Source organism: Anabas testudineus, chromosome 15 (assembly GCF_900324465.2).
Source record: "Anabas testudineus chromosome 15, fAnaTes1.2, whole genome shotgun sequence".
NCBI lineage: Eukaryota > Metazoa > Chordata > Actinopteri > Anabantiformes > Anabantidae > Anabas > Anabas testudineus.
In genome coordinates, this window is record NC_046624.1 from 9,833,041 (window position 1) to 9,852,891 (window position 19,851).

A 19,851-nucleotide genomic window follows, 5' to 3' on the forward strand; every position below is an offset into this window, starting at 1 on the left:
ACACATAAACACACATGTATACATACAGTAAAATGAGCGCACATTGTGGTTATGGTGGTTTCATGTGATGTGTCACAGTACCGCACAGGCCTCATCTTGTTTCTTTCTGGTGTGGTTTGTTCCAGCTGTGTTTGAGGTCTGTTAAATACACTGTTCTGTGTGAACTCTGAGTAATGTGTCAACACAACCTAACCTGGACAAGGCAGACATACATGAAACTGTGTTCCATCCTGGTAAGAACTAGTTTGCATGCAGGTGTTTTCCTGTACACTGTAGGAATCACTTTTAAAACATTTTATAGGTAGATAGAGATTACTTGAGCTAAACGCTTTGGACACTTCACCTCCGAAACTAATTTCCTTCAACATGCTTGTAAGAGCACAGTAGCGAACGGTTGCTGTGTGGTTATGTGCACACAGCCGTACATAAACACACACCTGCTGGTGAGTGAAATCACAAGCAGATGCATTAGGCATCTACTGTAACATGGCAGTGGTCTGATGCACCCGGATGAGAACCCAGCCCACCCCTGTAATTACTATCAGACACACACAGACATGTACTAACTGGGAAAGGAAAACACGTGGGAGACATTAGCATTGACAATATGGCCACACACATGTAAAGTACAACATACTGTAGCTTGAATATACATTAATATAGACATGATGATGCTTTACTCATGTTGATTTAACCAGTGTGCAGCTCAAGAATAACATCATGGCTCCCAGTTAGGCCCTGAGGCACTCAGTCAACCCAAAAATAAAAACCAAGTGTTACAGTCACAGTGGGCCAGTTGTACAGTTGTATATTTCAGATGTCACCTGCAAAAATGACATTATTTAATAGTATATGTGAACTGTAATGTACAATATATACAGATATATACAAATATATACAAATATACAGTATCTCTCTTTCTGGTTCTGTTTGTGCATAAAGTTTCAGTCAAGAGCAAGAAATTGCATGAATGTAATACAATAATTTTACTATGTTTATTTAGTCTTATTGCAACTAACAGTTATTCTCAACTAACATGATTTATGCTCCAAAATGCCATCAGTCTTTTCCAGAACAACAGGTGACATGTTCAAATTTCTTGCTTTGTCTGATGAAACTCCCCTGAATCCCGACCAACCAACCCACCTAAAAACAGTTTACCATAATCCAATCTAGTATCAAGACAAGTCATGCTTTCTGTAAGCTCCTACACTTAATGAGTAACTAGTTAAGTAACTGATCCAAAAAGGTCCCTGCAGTACGCTTTTAGTAAAAACCTCTTCTCTCACAATTTCTGGTAAAATGATTTCATTCTTGAGACATTCATCAAGTTCCAGGCAACTGATGAAGGCCATACAGATTAAAACACACTTCGGGGTAGCAAGTAAGACAGTGAGCTGGAGATAACAGATGAAACACAGCTCCACACACCGCACAGATGATAGAACACATACTGTAGCATGTATCATCTATGGAAAGGTTTTACCTCCCTTAACCCTTTATGCACCTCATGCACCCAGCATGTTGTGAAACTAACTATTTCATCTGAAAAGCAAGACCACAAACCTCTTTACATGTGAACGTAAAACCATAATGTTCTCTCTTTAAATCGTGCCACACTTGTTATCCTGCTGTCAGGATGCAAAGCAACACAGATCAGCAGTGTTAGCATCACACCATCATACCCTCTGGGGTTTGCCCTCTGACCCTCCTACACCCAATAAATCTCTGTAAACTCCTTACACATAAAAAGCAGGATCTGTCACATGCTCATGCATGAATGCTTGCACATATATTAAGTTGGCATGGACAATTTTGCCACCCACTAACTCCAGCAAGTTTGGTGTGGCCTATCAACAAATGATCCCTAAATGATGATGTGAAGAAAACACAGTCATATACATAAATATTATCTCCTCCTTCTCTGTGATAAAAGTTGTAAAGCATTGCTTAAATACACAGACGATGGAGGGCAAAAGCAGACAGGAGGCTTGCATTCCTCTCTGCAGCTCAACCTCACAGTCACAACATTGCGTGAATGTATCAGTTAATTTCCCACCATAGGTGATTCATCAGCAGCTTGATAGTTTATTTGACTTGTTCTGACTCCTATCTGTGGGACTTTATATCAACTACCCGGACGAAAAACCAACAAAGAAAACATTGTGTCTGTTGGCTACCTAATCACAAAATCTGTACACCGTAGGTCTTCTGCTAAATAAATTACAAGGAGGTCTTTTTCACTATGACACTTTCCTTTTGGTTCAATACTTTATAAAGTCAAATCCCTAACAAATCTCTGGAGAATTTCCTCTGAAGGTGACCCATATTTACTAGTTAAGCAAATAAAGTAGACCAGTGTCTCCATCTTCCTGCACTTTCTGAGCCAAGGGTGACAGCAATATCTATCCTTATATAGATGTATCTGTTTATACAAATAAAGCTGTTTGGAAAGATTTCTGGCCTTTGCTCAGGCAGTGCAGTGCAAAGCAGAGAGGATATTTAATTAAGGCCTCCATTTATTGTTGCAAGGCACTGGAAATAAACTTCCTCTGAGATGCACTGCTCAAGCCTGTAAAATGCAGGAAGCACAGGTTTTCCAAACTTTTCACAAGCAATACATAAAAGGGGGGTCGACGCTGTGCAGATGAGCATAGTCTGTATATATTTTGATATTTGGAGTGGTTTGTTGGATTGTGTTATTCTGCAAGGTCTTGCTGGACTGCACCCTGATTGCAACACAAAACACTCATACATCTAAGTGGTTCCCAAGCTGATTATGAAAAGCCAGAACTGTTTTCTCGGGACTGAGGCTGGTTCACTGAGTTCCCCCTGCATTTAATGTACAACTAATAGTAAGTGGTTTCGTGGCGCCATCTAGAGGACAGAGGCTCTCCGCTGCTGAGAACCAGCAGAGGTCGCTGTCGCACAAGTGACTCACTGAGCTCTGGCACCGGAAACCAGGAAGCCTGTCGAGCAAGATGACATAAACGGAGCCAGTAATGTTGTGTAACGGCACGTTTTGTAAGTAATTTCTGATGCTCTCGCTTCGACAGCCGGTTTAATGTATCCAGTTGTATCTAGACAGGACTGATGACAGTGGGTGTATATAAAATATACTATTTTGTGTAACTGAAGCCGCTGGTGACTGAAGATGAGCAGCTGATGTTTGGTTCGGTGTTAGCTTAGCAGGCTAGCCTAGCCACGTAAACAATGGACTCCTCTCCTTAAATGAACTTTGAAGGTTATAATTATACATCCAGCGACCTTTTGGAGCACAGTGGTTATGACAGCAAACACAGTTTTTGTTTCTCCTTTTGTTTACTGGCTCAATGGATAAATGACTTAAAATTTGTTAACCACTAACTAAGCTAAAGTTACAACCTACTAGCTACAGCTGTATTAACAGTTATGTTATATTTAATATAACGTCTTCATCTACAGTGTTTCAGTTAAACATATTTAGTTAACATTATCAAAGTGCAGCCAAGGCTTAGAAGAAGAGATACATGGTCTGCTGGATATGAATAACCTACTGTCCTACTGACTTTGTTACAGACACATCATTATGCCTGTAGACGGTTCTGAGGACCAGGTGCCCTCCTCTTTCTCCAGCCCGGCCAGTGCTGCCCTCACACCGGGAGGGATAGAGGAGGATGGAGCTACAGGTGGCTCTGTAGTCTGTTCTTTCTCTGCAAAGAGTCAGGGCTCCGAGGCAGCTGCTGCCTATCCTGTCACTTCTGGACCAGGCGAGGGCAACAATGGTGAGCTGTGCACCACAGACAAGAGAGGTGATAGAGAATGAAACCTAATGCAATGTTGGATTTGTCCTGATAAACAAGGATGATGTCATAAATTTGTCCTGATAAACATTTTTTATTTATGAAAATGTCTATTTTAATATGTATGTGTGACATACATAAATGTCTACTTTTGTACTTGTGTTGGGGGCCTCAACTTTAACAGCAGGCGCTGTGGCTTAGTTGGTTAAAGCGCCTGTCTAGTAAACAGGAGATCCTGGGTTCAAATCCCAGCAGTGCCTTTACTTTTTCCTACGGGCTAATTTTCGAGTTACCCTGGACCAAAACTACGTAGTAGCATTAACATGCACTGCCTGATAGCTATCCAACCCCAGTGTTTCATGTTAATATTATTATTGTAACCTATAATGTATTCTCTGTTCAGCTGGCAAGAAGTCTGGAGCCTTGCTGCACATTGACCGACAGCGTATCCAGGCTGCATCAGCCAGTTCAGGAGGTGATGAGCTGCAGGGCCTTGGTGTGGCTGTCTATGACCAAGATGTCCTCGAGCAGGGTGTCCTGCTACAAGTAGACGAGGCAATCCAGGAGGCCAGTCAGGCTGCTGCTAAAGCTGAGGCAGAGAAGGAGTACCACTCTGTACTTGATGATGTCAGGTAAACATTAATAACTGCAGTAATTCCAAACTCTGAGATGTTTTAAGTTCCCCTTGACAACATATTTGTGTTCTGTGGGAATATTCCTAAGAAATTCCATCAGTCAGTGTCTTTATCACCTGTACTGTTGTAAATATCATTGAATTAATTCTGGTGTGTATTAGATGAAATGTTGCAATTGTGAAATTCAATCAATTCAATTGTGAATGAAAACTGATTTATCGTTTGTTCTGATTAACAAGTCACTTATTTATTTAAGTTATTAAAGGTACTTATTTATGTATTTATGTGTTGTGTGTTTCAGGTCCGTTATAACATCTCTAAAACATATAAACAAGATTATTGAACAGCTGTCTCCTTATGCAGCCTCCAGCAAAGATATCAGTAGGAAGATTGAATCTGTCAAAAGACAGAAAGAAAATAAGGTGAGAGGTCTAAAGTGTGTTCAGAAAGTATTCCGCCTTCTTAATTTTCTGTACTTTTCATTGGATTAAATTCCTGGAAATCTCATATACAAAACTGTTGTGACCAGATCTGTTCAATTAAAGTGCATTGGCACTTTGCACCTTAATATCCTGATTGTGCAGTGTGTCTAGAACCTTTACATCTGACAGCTTCAGATGATATTTAGATCATGTCAGGAATAATGAGATAAAATGAGATAAATAGCCTAAAACTTGGGAAGAGTTACACAAGATGACTTGAAGCTCTAATTGCTCCCAAAGGATCTTATAAAAAACGTAACAAATTAAGGGTCTAACAGCATTTGCAGATGGGATTGCAAAGAATGAAAGGGTCTGATTATTTTCTGACACCACTAAATGTATGACAAACCTTTGAATTAATTTTATATGCTGACATAATATTCATAGCCACTGTGATAATGTTGCTGATGCAATTTCTTATTCAGGAGAAGCATCTGAAGAAACTCAGAGCCAAACAGAAGCGACTCCAAAGCATTCTGGGAGGAGACACTCAAAGAGTGGAGCTGTTGGCAGAGGATGATGAGGAGGAAGGTGGAGTGGATTCATTTTTTACTTTTGATATATTTCAGTGTAATCACAGACTTACCATTAGGGGAAACAAAACAGTTTGTACAAGGAGTAAACTGCCCTTCCTTCTATTGGTAATGTAAAACCAGTGGCTAGCGCTGGCACTCCCCAATGTAATCATTAATATCAGTTGTAGTTATGCCAAGAAGATAATTCTGTGGCCTTCCTTACTTAGTTAACCATGTCATAGGACATTGTGAGCAAGAACCTAAAGACATAATGGTATTAAAAAACAGCTGTGATGTACAACACCAAATATTTTCAAACTAGTTTCTCAGTCACTTATTTTCATATTCTCTATAAGGGAAACAAAATTGCATTTGTTTACTGCAGTAATAACAATATTGCTAACTATGTAATACAATATGCTGCCAGTCCAATATGTAAGTAGTTCTACTTGACTATAACAATATTATTTGTTTTTTTATTAGCTGAACATTAGCTAAATATAAACCATGTCAACATTGTTTGTGGTTCTGATTACAAGGACAACTTATGCAGTTTTCTTTCTATGCATGCACAAACAACAAAAACAAGGACTTGCTAGTCGAAACATAGCTCCATGGTTAAATATTAGCTGTTAAAAATCTCAGGCACAGTGTCTTTTAAAAATGTGATGCTTTACAGTCATGTATCTAATCCAGCATCTGTGTGTTGTAGAAGAAGCTGGGCCATCCACGCTGGGCAGCATGCTCATGCCAGCTCAGGAGACTGAATGGGAGGAACTTATTAGGAAAGGTCACATGACTCCTTTTGGAACCCGTGTGCCTCAGAAGGAGGTTAAGAAGGAGCCTCGAAAAGTGATGCTTGCTGAGAATTCAGCCTTTGACCAGTACTTGGCTGACCAGGCTAAAATGGCCACTGAGAGGAAGAGAGTTCCTCTTCTAAAGAAGAGGAGCTCAGGACTCAGCCCTGATGGCCAGGCCAAGGAAAAAGGCAACAGAACTGTTTCTTCTTCCAAGGATAAAAAACTGAGGAAGCGCATGCAAAAGCTCCAGAGAACTGCTCTTAAAGCTCATCCTAAGGCTCGACCTAAGGCCGAGCAGCTCCCTAAATCAAGGAAGAGACATCACACTGAGGGAGAGGAGACAGACAGCGAGGGATCAGAGTATCTGCCCAGTGATGAAGGCATAGACCCTGACCAAGAGCAAAGAGAAGCCATGGAGGAGGGCTTTGGGGGGGATGATGATGAAGATTACGACCTCAAACCATACAAGAGAAAAACTGAAGGCAAAGGGAGGAAGAAAACAAAAAAGAAAGAGGAGAGTGAGGATGAGTACCTCCCTGAGAGTTCAGATGAAGAGGAGGACGAGAAGGATAAAACAAAAAGATGCAAAGATGATGGAGATGTGGAATATTACAGACGGAGAATAAGGTATGATGGTTGTACTTGTTGCTTTAAACTTTATTAATTTATTAATAAATTAATTATTTCTGCCTCCAACATATTGACTGACTTTATATATATATGTAGATACTTTGTTATTTATTTATATTTATATTTATATTTATAGTTGAAGGCAAAGGTGCTGTTTTGTTGTAGTTTTCATCTGCAAATCTTCCAAAGAGCAGGCAGACATGCCCGCCTGTAAATGACAAATAGAAGATTTAGCCTTAAACTTCGCATCACATTTGTAATGGCAGTGGTGCAAATGTGCTATTGTTATTCCCTTTCTTTAAGAAAAAAAATCAGTTGTTTTCTGCTGGCTCCATAGTGCAGAAGGAGTGTTAATCCCAGATGAGATTGGCAGCTGTTTCTTGACTAAGCAAATTCACTCCCTGCTCTTCTTCTCTCTCTCTGCTCTCACGGTGGCCTAATTATCCTCCTGCACATGGTTTTATACACTCACTCACTCTAATGCTCAAATTAATGGAAGAGCAGCCCTAATGAGATTTTATATTTATAGCTGCCAAATAAATTGTGTTGGCATGTGTCCTTTTTCTACACTACAGTGATTGAATGTCAATTCAGCGGCAAAGACACAGTATGGATGGTGAGGCTAGCTTATATGCAGAATGATATTATTAGTGTGGGTGGTATTTGTAGTTGGGTGGGGGTGGAGTGGGGGTGGAAAAGTGTAATTAACTGAACCAATGCGTAGTCTTGACTTAATTAGATAGTGTGGTCTCCCAGGCCCAGCTAAAGGACCAGTTTTGTGGCAGGGTGACAGGACCAGACCCAAATGAAGATGGATTCTTATCCTCTCCACCTCACACCTTTCTGGGGAACTCGCACTACTAATTGTCTGTATCAATCTTCATTTGCTGCGTGACGACTGTGCCTCTAACTGCCCTCTCTCCTGCACTATTAAAACTGTTCTCCTTTGCATTTCCCCTTTTTGCTGTAGATTCCTCAGCTCTAGGGAAATTCCCATGACTCAAAACATTTGCTTTCTATACACCTGTGTAGGCAACTCTTAAAATAAATGGAGCGTCCACCATTCTCTATATATGCCCACCTGCCTATCCTGTTTAGTGTTTGAAGGAGCTGAACTAATTCTTTTATACCATTTGTGTTCAACATCTCTAGAAAATGATGCTGAAATCAATCAGAATTTACTTTTGAACTTTTCCTGCTCAAATTCCCACACAACACCACATCAACATTACATTGCCCCTTTGTCTAAACGTTAAGAGTGAATGTTTCCAGTGTTGACTGATATTAATGATACCCTTAAGATCTTCACACTACAGTAGATAACTAATTTTTACCATCTTACCAGCTAAAACTAACTGTTGTCTTACTAGGAGGTGGAAGCGCCAACGACTTCAAGAAAGGGAGGAGAAGAGGGAAAGGGGTGAGGAGCTTACGGATGACAGTGATGCAGAGTTTGACGAGGGCTTCAAAGTGCCTGGTTTCCTCTGGAAAAAACTTTACAAGTAAGTTGGATGTAAAGCAGTGAGAGTTTTTTGTAGTTTGTAGAGTTGTTTGTTTTGCTGTCCGTTAGAAACATACTTAAATTGCTGTTGTCAACAGAAGAAGTCGTTGCAAGTGTCCAGTAGCTGTAAATCATTTATCTGTGTACTGTGTTGCTCTACACCACACCCTTTGCTCTTTTTAACCTTTATACTGAAGTGACACACAGGATCAGTATGACATCACTGCTGCATTTGTCGTGGATTATGTAGTTTACTCTAATATTTGATCTATTATAACCAGGATTCTTGAGCCAGAGTTCAGCTGAGATTACAGGCCACCTTAATGTCCATAATTGCTGCACCTGTGTTTTTGTTGTTTATATCTGTATATAATATTGTCAGGTACCAGCAAACAGGTGTGCGGTGGATGTGGGAACTCCACTGTCAGCAGGCAGGTGGCATCCTGGGTGACGAAATGGGTTTGGGTAAAACCATCCAGATCATCAGCTTTCTGGCAGGATTAAGCTACAGCAAACTGAGGACCAGAGGATCCAACTATAGGTACACACAAACACACACACACAAAATCAAACTGTGGACTGTGGCCAGAGACTGTGTGTCTGTATGGTATGAATATTTGATTAGGGGGATTTCTGCTTGAGAGTATTCATCTGAATTATTAAACATGTTTCAATTATCAGACTCCTCACTTTCTTACATCAGACAAAACTCTGACACGCTTGTGTGTTGTGCATTTCAGAGAGTGTGTCCTTTCACGAACCGTTAAAATTAATTTTGGACTGATGGTGTGGCAGGAATAGGACAACAAATCAGCTATGGAAAACATGACAGCGAGGGTGATAATCTGGTTTTACTGCACAAACGACACTCATGCATTTAGGAGGTGGAGCCTCCCTGATGGTCAATACTCTGTCTACTATAGAAGCCCACAAATTGATTGCTTGCAAACTCAATTATGGCCCAGTATCAATAGCTTCCACTAGGCAGAGGTTCATACCGACCCATTAGTGTCTCTCTGTGTATGTGTGTGTTTGACAAAGCTCTTGTAAATCTTTCACAGAGGAACATGTGATCGTGCACCTTTTTAAATTCATTTATAAGGCACAGAGAGTGAGCAGAGCAGCTGAGTTAGACTTAGACTAGACTGTTGTTGGATCATTCTGAACTGTATCTCTTGCAGGGCGCTGAATTTCGGATTTAACAACGTTGAAATGATCAGCTTGATTTTTAAAATGTAGTCTATGGTGCTGCGACTGGTACCAGCTAAACTTAGTAAACAAACAGAACTTTACAACAGCAGTGAAAAGAAAGCAGATTCTGCAAAGCAGTTGATGCGAACTACTGCTACTGAAGGAGAAAATTCTTAATACCAGAAACGATTGCATGCGACTGATGTTTAACTTTTGTTTAACTTAAAGGTTTTGTTGCAATGATGGCTTTAATTTGTCAAAACAGCCGTCAAAAGTCAAATGAGATTGAACATCTCTATATTGTGTGTCTGTTTGTAGGTATGTTGGTCTGGGTCCTACAGTCATTGTGTGCCCAGCTACAGTCATGCACCAGTGGGTGAAGGAGTTTCACACCTGGTGGCCTCCATTTAGAGTGGCTGTTCTACACGAAACTGGTTCCTTTACAAGCAACAAGGTAGGGGTGTGTGTGTGTGTGTGTGTGTGTGTGTGTTGAATTTTCAAATTCACAATTTAACTATATGGGGTTTTTTTTTGTTTTTGGTTTTTTTTACTGGGCCTATTTTTCCTCTGGGGGGCACTAGAGATCTGTTTATGCAGAATTGCCTTTAAACCCTTTCCCCCTCTTGTCCCAAGCCACAATGAGCGAGATGCCTTACTTGACCACTTTAAAGCACAGGATACTACAGGTAGTTAGCAGTTGCACTGTGTACTTAGTTTGTCTGTCTATTTCTTTCTATTGCAGGAAAAGCTCATTCCAGAGATAGCATCATGTCATGGCATCCTGATAACCTCATATTCAGCTGTGAGGAATATGCAAGACACCTTACAGCGATACGACTGGCACTACATTATACTGGATGAGGGCCATAAGATAAGAAATCCAAATGCTGGAGTTACCATTGCCTGCAAACAGGTATTCTTCACACATTGTTCTTGAAGATGTACATTTTAACCACAGTACTTGAAGGGTTATGTCTGTAATTGCTATTGCTTAGGAATAAATGTTGACTTTAAAAACTTTTATTAGTGTACTAATAATAAGCGTCTCCACAGTTCTACATAGTATCATACATTTAGCTGGTGTGACTACACACACTCTTAACACAAATGAGCTAGAATGTGACATATTTTATTACAATATAGAAGTTACATTGTCTCCTTTCTCTCTCTAGTTTCGTACTCCCCACAGGTTCATTTTGTCTGGCTCTCCCATGCAGAACAATTTGAAGGAGCTGTGGTCTCTGTTTGACTTTGTCTTCCCTGGCAAACTGGGGACATTGCCTGTCTTCATGGAGCAGTTCTCTGTGCCAATCACCATGGGGGGATACAGTAATGCCTCACCTGTACAGGTACTGGAAGACACACAAATGCAAAATTAGGATCTTCTTTAATTCACCTCCTTATAATGGAAAGGGGCACCGTAAGTATTGTCACATTTGAGACCTGGAGCACTTTTTCAGAAGGTAACAGTGAAGCAGAAATTAGGTGTAAAGACTGACTGTAGGAGCCAGTCTCCCATCCAAAAAGTACTAGATGGAAGCAGGTCAGAAGCAGAGACGGAGGAGCATCAGAGCCATTAAGTGCTGTGCAAGATAATGTAGGACCATGCAATGGAACTTCAGTACATCCCTAGTGTGTGAGAGAAAGAGGGAGAGGCTAAAGTGGAGAGCCAGTGAGCTAAATTGTAGCCCTTTGTCATTAGTGTTCAATCGTTAATAACCCACTGACTGTATGGATTTAATTATTTAAGCCGGCTATTGATGCTTCTTCCGCTGTCGATAATAAAAACCTTTACTAATTATTAATGTTATTAAATGGTCAGAGAGGGCTAAGCTCTGCTGCCTTATCCTCTTCTCAAAATTTTCAGAGCAGAAAACTGGCCGCTGGCTGACGTTCTTGTGTATGTACAACTAGACTGTAAAAACATCTGTGTTTGGGGTGGGGCTGGATGAGCATTTGGATGTGGGATCCATTACTCAAGCTTGTGTTTGCACCCCCATGTGAATCCACTCAGCAGCTTGTGCAGAGATCACTGGATCATCTGCTGCCTCCTCTTTTTTTTTAGCTCTAAACTCCTTTGAGACCACAATCCCACTCTCTTATTGTCCCTTCCAGCTCTGTCAGTTGCGTCTTTGATCTCTCTCTCTGAACCCCCAGTGAGTTAATGTTTCGGGAGCTAACTGGCCTTCAACACTGACTCTAGATAAGGTGTGCCGGGCCTTCTGCAGCACAGTTCCTACAGTGAGTTGAGACTAAACTCCCCCTCTGTTTCCATTGGAGCTGGCTAGAACTACTGATGAAAGGGGGGGGGCTCTGTCCCTCGAGACCAGCAGCACTCTGATCAATGTTTAATGGCTTGTGCTGCTGAGAGGGACAACAGTAGTGATGAGAGAGGGCAGGGGAGGGTAAACGACAATCATGCCTCAGGAAACATGCATACTGACAGGTGTGAGTGTTGATGATTGCTTGTTTAATTGGTTGCACACAATGAACTGAAAGCCACTTTTGTTTGAAAGCTGTTTGTTTGTGCTAAAAGGTTTAACTGTTATTGATTTCCAGGTCCAGACGGCTTTTAAGTGCGCATGCGTGCTGAGGGACACCATAAATCCTTACCTGCTCAGAAGAATGAAGGCAGATGTCAAGGCCAACCTCTCCTTACCTGACAAAAATGAACAGGTATTCCTCATATTCTGACATATTTAGATGGATAGATACATACATACACAGACATTTGACCCTCTTCTAAGTATTGAATGGCCTCTCACAATTGGATCTCTTAACTGGGGAGGTGTTTATCTGATAGGATGTGACTGTATGTGCCACATCTAAGGAGTATTTGATGAATGTGCATGGCCCTTGTCAGGTGAAGCCAGCTAATAAAGTCCTGGTAAAGTAAAAGGAGCAGGTATTCATTAAGGTGGCCAGTCTCTGGTCTGTCCTTGTGGCTGATGCTGGTTGACTCCTCAGTCCACTTCAGCTCATTAAGTCAGTCCCTCAGGACAGCAATGGCTCCAAAACCACGTTGCTCCCCTCTAATTTCGCTTCTCAAACACAGCACTTCATCAAGGGGCTTTAAAAAGGATGTTCACTGCTCATTACGCACTTTTACACTTATGTGTGTGCACGTGTGTGTGTAGGTTCTGTTTTGCAGATTAACAGAGGAACAGCGGCAGGTGTATCGTAGCTTCTTGGATTCCAAAGAGGTCTACCAGATACTAAACGGGGATATGCAGGTAAGCCTTTTAGATTGTTATAGTGATTTTAACTAGTGTGTTTGTGCTTATGTTTGTGCCTTTGCCATTTGGGGTATTTGTGTTGATCCACACAAGAAGAAGGATGACAATATTCTAGGACATAAAGAAGACTTCCGGCAACAGGACTCGACTTATTCATTATTTAAGAGATGAATTTCATTTTATTTGTGACCCCATAAGCATTTCTATTGTTTAGTTGTATACCCAAAGTAAAATACCCATTTTGAAGTGGCATCAGTGGAATTAAAATTTTCCTGCCATCTAAACTTTGTTAAATCCTCTAAAGTTTGACTTTAATATTCTTTAAGATCCTCTCTTTAAGGAGATTTTTTCAGTTGTTATTTTCACATTAACCAAACCCCTGAGAGAGAGACTTGACCACTTCTTACCACTGACCAAATGGACGTGGTTGGAGAACCAGGGGTGACAACAACAGATTGAACATACACACACTCACATGGACATATTCAGTGGTCACTCTCAGTCCATTAACCACCATTACTAATGCAGTGAGTGTTGGGCCTTCATCAAGAAACAAGGCCTTTATTGCCCATAAATAAATTATGTAATTCATTCTTGTAGACTAAAGTAAATGTGTTTATTTGTTTAAAGGTGCAGTGCAGTAAAATGCAGTGAAATCTTCTAAGCTTTATATTAGCTTTGTCACCTGCCTTAATGTAGTGTTCATAATAATAGATATGGTCTATTTAAGAAGCTGTTTCATTTTCTTTGTTGATGCTGTTTAGGTATTCTCAGGTTTGATAGCGCTTCGTAAGATCTGTAATCACCCAGACCTTTTCTCTGGTGGCCCCCGGATGCTGAGGGGAATCCCAGAGGACCAGCTAACTGAGGAGGAACACTTTGGTTTTTGGAAACGCTCAGGCAAGCTGATGGTGGTGGAATCACTGCTGCGCCTCTGGTTTAAACAGGGCCACAGAGTCCTGCTCTTCACTCAGTCTCGACAGGTTAGGAACACGTCATTCTAATTTACTCTTAATACATTTTATAAATGTACTTATAGAGCACTTTTTAAAACGTGTTACGAAGTTCTTCACATAAGAAACAAAAAACACAGGTAGCGCCACAAATCCAACTTGAGCAAGCACTAAGCAACAGTGGAGAGGAAAAACTCCATTTAGAGGAAGAAACCTCCAGCAGAACTAGGTTGACGTTAGTCGGCCATCTGCCTCGACTGGTTCGGATGCGGGAAACAATAAACAATAAAACAATAACCAAAATTTAAAACAACTACTACCTTAGTCCTTTGAAAAAACAGTTCCAAAAGATAGATGGAGGAAACTCAATCACATTCATCAAAATTGATAGGAAGTATCTCCTAAATAAGGAGATGACCCTGTTGTATTGATTTTTTTTCCTAAAATAGCAGTTACAAAATTAAAAATATATAAATAGAAATACAATATTAAATTGTTTGTATGAATGCATAAGCAGTTAATTTCTGAATATATTATTACTTCTTCCTTACATCAAATGAATAGCTTAAATTGACGTGACACTTGTTTGTTAATTTTATCTTTTGCTTACAAACTGTGCGTGTGTGTGTGTGTGTGAGAGTGTGAGTGTGAGTGTGAAAGAGAGAGGCCCCAGCTGTTGCAGTCAATACCAATAAGATTATACCTCAGAGGGAACCTGAAACCCTCCCTGTCAGTATCTCTGTCCATGTAATATTAATCTGCACTAATCCTTTTAGAGATAATCCAAACCTCAGCCCCTCTTTCCTTCCCTCTGTTTCTCTCGCCTCCTTCCTACTCTCACTCACTTACCGCTGTCTTTATCATCTTCCCCCATTCCAGATGTTGGACATCTTGGAGGTGTTTGTGAGGCAGAACAACTACTCTTACCTGAAAATGGATGGCACTACCACAATAGCTTCCCGACAGCCACTCATCGCTCGCTACAACGAGGTAAGAATTTGCCATCCTTAATGGCTGTGAGCATTTCTCAAAAAAAAAAAAAAAAATCCTGTCCTGAGGGATAAAGTGCTTCAGTGGAACCTTATAATCTGTTGTTCAACGTATGTCATTATCTGTGTATTGAATTGTGGAGGTGTCAAAAGAGCTGCAATGTATGTCTACAGAAAGTTCTAAAATTGTAATGATAAAAACATTTTTATTCTTTTCACATGCATGACAGATCTTACCAGCATTTTTTTTATTTAAAATGTGAATATGCAATGTAATGTCAGTTTAAAATATATAATTCTGACAGTTTAGGGTGATTTTCTAATAATAAGCCTGCTTGGCAGTTGTATTCTCTCTAAATAGAAAGAAATTTGAGAGGACAACATTTTGTTGTCTTCCTGTGATATTTAAATTTTTAGATGAACATTTTACTAATGACATTAGTGATTAAATGATTAAGATCAAAAAGAAAGATTATAAATGTTGAACGTCATATTCCTTAATCGTCCCCACCTTTCTGTCTTACAGGACAAATCCATTTTTATTTTCTTGTTGACCACTAAAGTCGGAGGTCTGGGAGTCAACCTGACTGGAGCCAACCGAGTCATCATATTTGACCCAGACTGGAACCCCAGTACTGACACACAGGTTAGCATGTGCATGGAGTAATTAAATTAAATTGCCAAATGTTTCCCTTTGTTCTTAATGTCTCTTTTTTATGTTTAAAAAACCTGAGCAGCTATTTACCCCTTATTTACTGTGACTTTCTAACTTAATTATGTGTTTGAATGTATTGTGGTGTTTTTAGGCACGAGAACGCGCTTGGAGGATTGGTCAGAAGCAGCAAGTAACAGTCTACAGACTGCTGACTGCAGGGACTATTGAGGAGAAAATCTACCACAGGTGAGACAGCAGCGTCTGCTTACATGTTTACCTCTAAACAGTTTTGTACAGATGATATTTAATCACAGATCTTAATAAAACAGGATTCTAAAGCATACTGTGTTTTGTGCTTTCTCTCAGCTCCTCTTCCATTTTAGTTGTCTTTCCATTGACTTCACACATTCATGAATATTGGTAATGACATGACTAATTGCTCACATCACTGCTGTATTACTACTCGCACTCTCCCAGTTCTCAGTAATTGAAATGCTTTCCTGCATTATTAAATGGCCAATATAGGACTCCTAAACCGTTGCTCTGTTTGGTTTGTGCCTGTAAAGTGCTTTGAAAAAGCATGTTGGAAGAACTGCAGGGATTCTATTTTGATACCAACAGTAGTGCGGTTAACTAATTTTCTCATCCATCAGCCGAACTACTCTGTGGTGACAGAGGATTGGAGTTACCTGCTGAGGTAAAATAGCAAATTACACACAAGTATCTAATTCTGTATTTTATGTTTTAATTCAGGCAGATCTTCAAACAGTTTCTGACCAATCGTGTTCTGAAGGACCCCAAACAAAGGCGGTTCTTCAAGTCTAATGACATCTATGAACTCTTCACCCTGTCTGACCCAGATGGAGCTCAGGGAACAGAGACCAGTGCTATATTTGCAGGTTCTCTTTGTTTTTCCATTGACCAAATGTCAGATTATCTGTTATATTATAAGCTTTAAGGAATTCACCTAAAATGTTTTTCTTCTCTCAGGCACAGGCTCTGATGTTAAGGCACCCAAGAAACCTGAGAAGCCAAGGCTATCACACATGGCAAACCATGCCAGCCATGCACATAAACACTCCTCAGCAAACCAGAATGCATCTGGTGCACACAGTAGACATTCTGCAGCAGACATTAATGCAATAGGAGATGGAAACGCCTCTCCAAGCAGTAAGAACTCTCAAATTAAACCAAACGTCCCGATGGATAGTCAACACACCAACCAAAATGGCATGCACGTTGAGCCAAATGTAACAGTAAATACAAAACAAATGCTGCACAAAATAACTGGGATGAAGCCAAGCCAGCAGCCAATAACTCAAACTCACCCAGTTCTCAGCGGCACAGTGAAGACTCTTCCCTCACTAGCCCACAGAAGCACAGGGAAAAAAGGAAACACTGTGACTCAGCGGACTCAGACAAACACAAACGTAAGAAACACAAGCACTCCCGAGACGCTCGGTTTGAAGGCCACCGTATCTCCCACTTGGTGAAGAAAAGGACCTACAAGAAAGAGGAGACTGAAGACAATGAGAGAAATGAAAAGAAGAAATCAGATGATTATGTCTTGGCAAAGCTCTTCAAGAAGTCTGGTACACTTTTTTTTGTATTTGCGATCTGATATATAACACATAAATTATTTTCAGTAATCTTCTGTGTTGATGACGTATTTATTTTATAATTTATGTTGATAACTGTATTCCTTGGTTTTTTACAGGTATTCACAGTGTGATGCAGCATGACACCATCATGGAGGCCTCCAACCCAGACTATGTTCTTGTGGAGGCAGAAGCTAACAGGGTGGCAAAAGATGCCCTGAAAGCTCTTAAGGTTTCTCGTCAACAGTGCAGGCTGTCCTACAATAGACCCCCTCCCCCACCTGCAAGGTACGCAGTCTCATTCTGATGTACTGACATAATTTACAGCTTCAGTAATCTGATTTGAAATAAAAAAGTTTCTGTTTTGTCTCTTTTTTTTTTTCCTTGTTTGTTCTTTCAGGAAACGGTTTGGACAAAAGAAGAATTCTCTCCTGGTTGCACCTCCTGTTGAGTCGGCTCCAACTTTGAACAAATGCAAAGTAAAGCAATTTTATTATATATAATACAATATATTAAGTATAGATATAGCAGTATTTTTTTTTTTTTTTTTTTTTTTTTGTAGCCATGTTTTGTAAATTAATCTACTTCTCTCTTTAGGATGCTGCTATTGTAAAGAAGTCAGTGTCAAAGAAACCTGGTACAGCAGCTCATTTCAGTGGGGAGGGAGCAGAAAGTGACTCAAACTCCGCCCCACTCTCCTCCTCCTCCTTGCTGGCCAAGATGAAAGCCCGTAATCACCTCAGTCTGCCCTCCAGCCAAAGAGACGAAGTGGAGGAAGAGGAGGACGGCTCTGGAGCTGCAGGAACAAGCTCCCCTCCAGCACCGCCCACTGAGCATGACGAGCTTTTGGTTGATTTGCGCAACTTCGTAGCCTTCCAGGCGAATGTGGATGGACAGGCCACCACCCAAGAACTGCTGGAGTATTTCAAACCAAGGCTGTCCCAGAAACAGGCACCTGTCTTCAGAGAGCTGCTCAGGAGCATCTGTGACTTCCACAGGACATCTGGTCAGGAGGGGATCTGGAAACTGAAAGAGCACTTCCGCTGAATGATGAACAAAAGACTGAACTGTGATGCATATTGGAGTACTTACCAGAAATGAGCCAGTAGATATAAGCCTAATATATCTGATATCTGTATCTTTTCGTCAACTTGTCAAATTGAGGTGTTTTACATTAATACATTGATCTCAGATTAAAATCGGTGCTTTCACATTTTTACAGTTTGCTATAAAGGACCATATTGTAGGAAAGCTGTTTTAAAGTACAACGACTGTTCGATTTGCTGATAAACTCTAATGGGTAACTGATCATCAGTAAATTACCAGTCTTCCAAGACTTGAAGAAATAAAACAATCGTGGTGTCTAATTTACATTTATTAATGTCAGTTGGTTTGAGTTTTGAGCTTTTTCAAACATTATTGCAGAAGATTTTATTTATGTTTGTTGTTTGCACCTGGTCATACTTGAATTCACTTTTTTGTAACTGTATTACCTTGAGTAAGGATTTACTCATTTATGTGTTGTTTACTTTAAATATTTGTACCTCAGCAGCCTCACTTGTCAAATTTTATAATGTGCTTCTACAATATGAGAAGTGTGCGTCATTCTGTAAATATGACATGTCCCTAGATTTTTTTTTGTTGGATTTTGCAATGACTGATTTTTCTTAAACTGTGTACAAATGTAGTGTGGGTGGGGGGGGGTATGAGGGCCAGAAAGTAAAATACAAGTGATCTACCTCCAATAAAAAGTGGTTATTTATCAACCTCATTTTCCAAGACTGTGAGCCTGCAATGTTTTGCATGTTCATAAATCTTTCACTGCTTGCATTTTCCTGTTTGGTTATTTGAAAAGAACACAGGGTACCAAAGAAAGATGCACTGAATTATTCCCAATCAATATGAATATAAGTGATAAACATGGAGATTGTGCAGTTTAATGTGATGTGTGAAATGTTGATAAAAGTTAGGCCCACTGTCTAAAAGATCATTATGGAGTTGTACCTGAGTTTGGATGACCAAGCTGACCAAGCTCCTGAAATGTAAGTGGTAGATAACAAATAAAAAAAATGACCAAACCAAAATGTGCACAACCTGCTAAAAGTGTACATGTGAAATTGTTGGTAACAAACGGAGACGAGAGTGTAATTTCATTTAGCCACTGAGGCAATCATCCGAGGATGGGTAGGAAAGGCGCTGACAGGAAGCAGAAGGCCTGCACTCTTGTCAGAGTTGTCTAGACCAAATATTGGGATAAAGTTATCAACCGTTATTTGATTTCAATTTTCTCCACGCACCTCGCCGAGGTCATAATAACAACTTTATTTTCAGTGGTGCATAAATTAATTACGCGCATTTAATAACTAAAATATCATTATATTCCCCCTTTAATAACATAAACGCTGCACGCCAGGGAAACCCTTAATAGCGCGGGGCCCTGTAACTGGCCATTATCCGCCTGTAATGATATTACAGAACCAATTACGCGCCATTAGAAGGGATTTTCTGCACTTTATGTGGTTTAGTCCAATCCCGCACTCCTCTTCTAAATTTCAGCTGCTTCTCGAAGCCTCATTTTGCTTCCACCTCAGAGACGCATGGCGTCTGCGCTCTGCCGTCCCAGATGCGCTTTAAAACTAATTGAAAGGGTCCCGCAGCAGATCATTTATCTGAGGAAGCGAAATAAATCGCAGGACCCCTTGCTGTGAACAAAATCAAAAATTTGGCCTTGTGAGTGTTCTACATGCGCAACCCCTTGTAAAGTGGACCCCCTAACACACCCTGACGAGCAATTAACCCACCCGACAGTCAATCTAAAACCCAAAAGCAGTCATCCTCCTTTTTTTAATATATGAAAGAACCAAATAAAAAAGTGCAGCGGGTA

The 19,851-nt window shown here is 40.3% G+C and overlaps 1 protein-coding gene and 1 non-coding gene across 2 annotated transcripts; both read left to right on the plus strand.

The window, feature by feature from the left end:
- Positions 1-2,961: 2,961 nt before the first annotated feature.
- On the plus strand, positions 2,962-18,701 carry ercc6 (excision repair cross-complementation group 6). The gene is given in 23 exon segments (XM_026356058.1): positions 2,962-3,024; positions 3,559-3,764; positions 4,186-4,414; positions 4,719-4,839; positions 5,325-5,430; positions 6,127-6,841; positions 8,215-8,346; positions 8,728-8,886; positions 9,855-9,990; positions 10,279-10,449; positions 10,709-10,885; positions 12,096-12,212; positions 12,674-12,769; positions 13,537-13,755; positions 14,605-14,715; positions 15,241-15,360; positions 15,521-15,615; positions 16,123-16,268; positions 16,360-16,616; positions 16,619-16,961; positions 17,087-17,255; positions 17,368-17,446; positions 17,565-18,701. Coding segments are annotated over 22 exon segments (4,344 nt in total). The 5' UTR covers positions 2,962-3,024; positions 3,559-3,568; the 3' UTR covers positions 18,015-18,701.
- On the plus strand, positions 3,969-4,042 carry trnat-agu. Its single transcript has one exon. It is a non-coding gene; the product is annotated as a tRNA-Thr (tRNA).
- Positions 18,702-19,851: the final 1,150 nt, after the last annotated feature.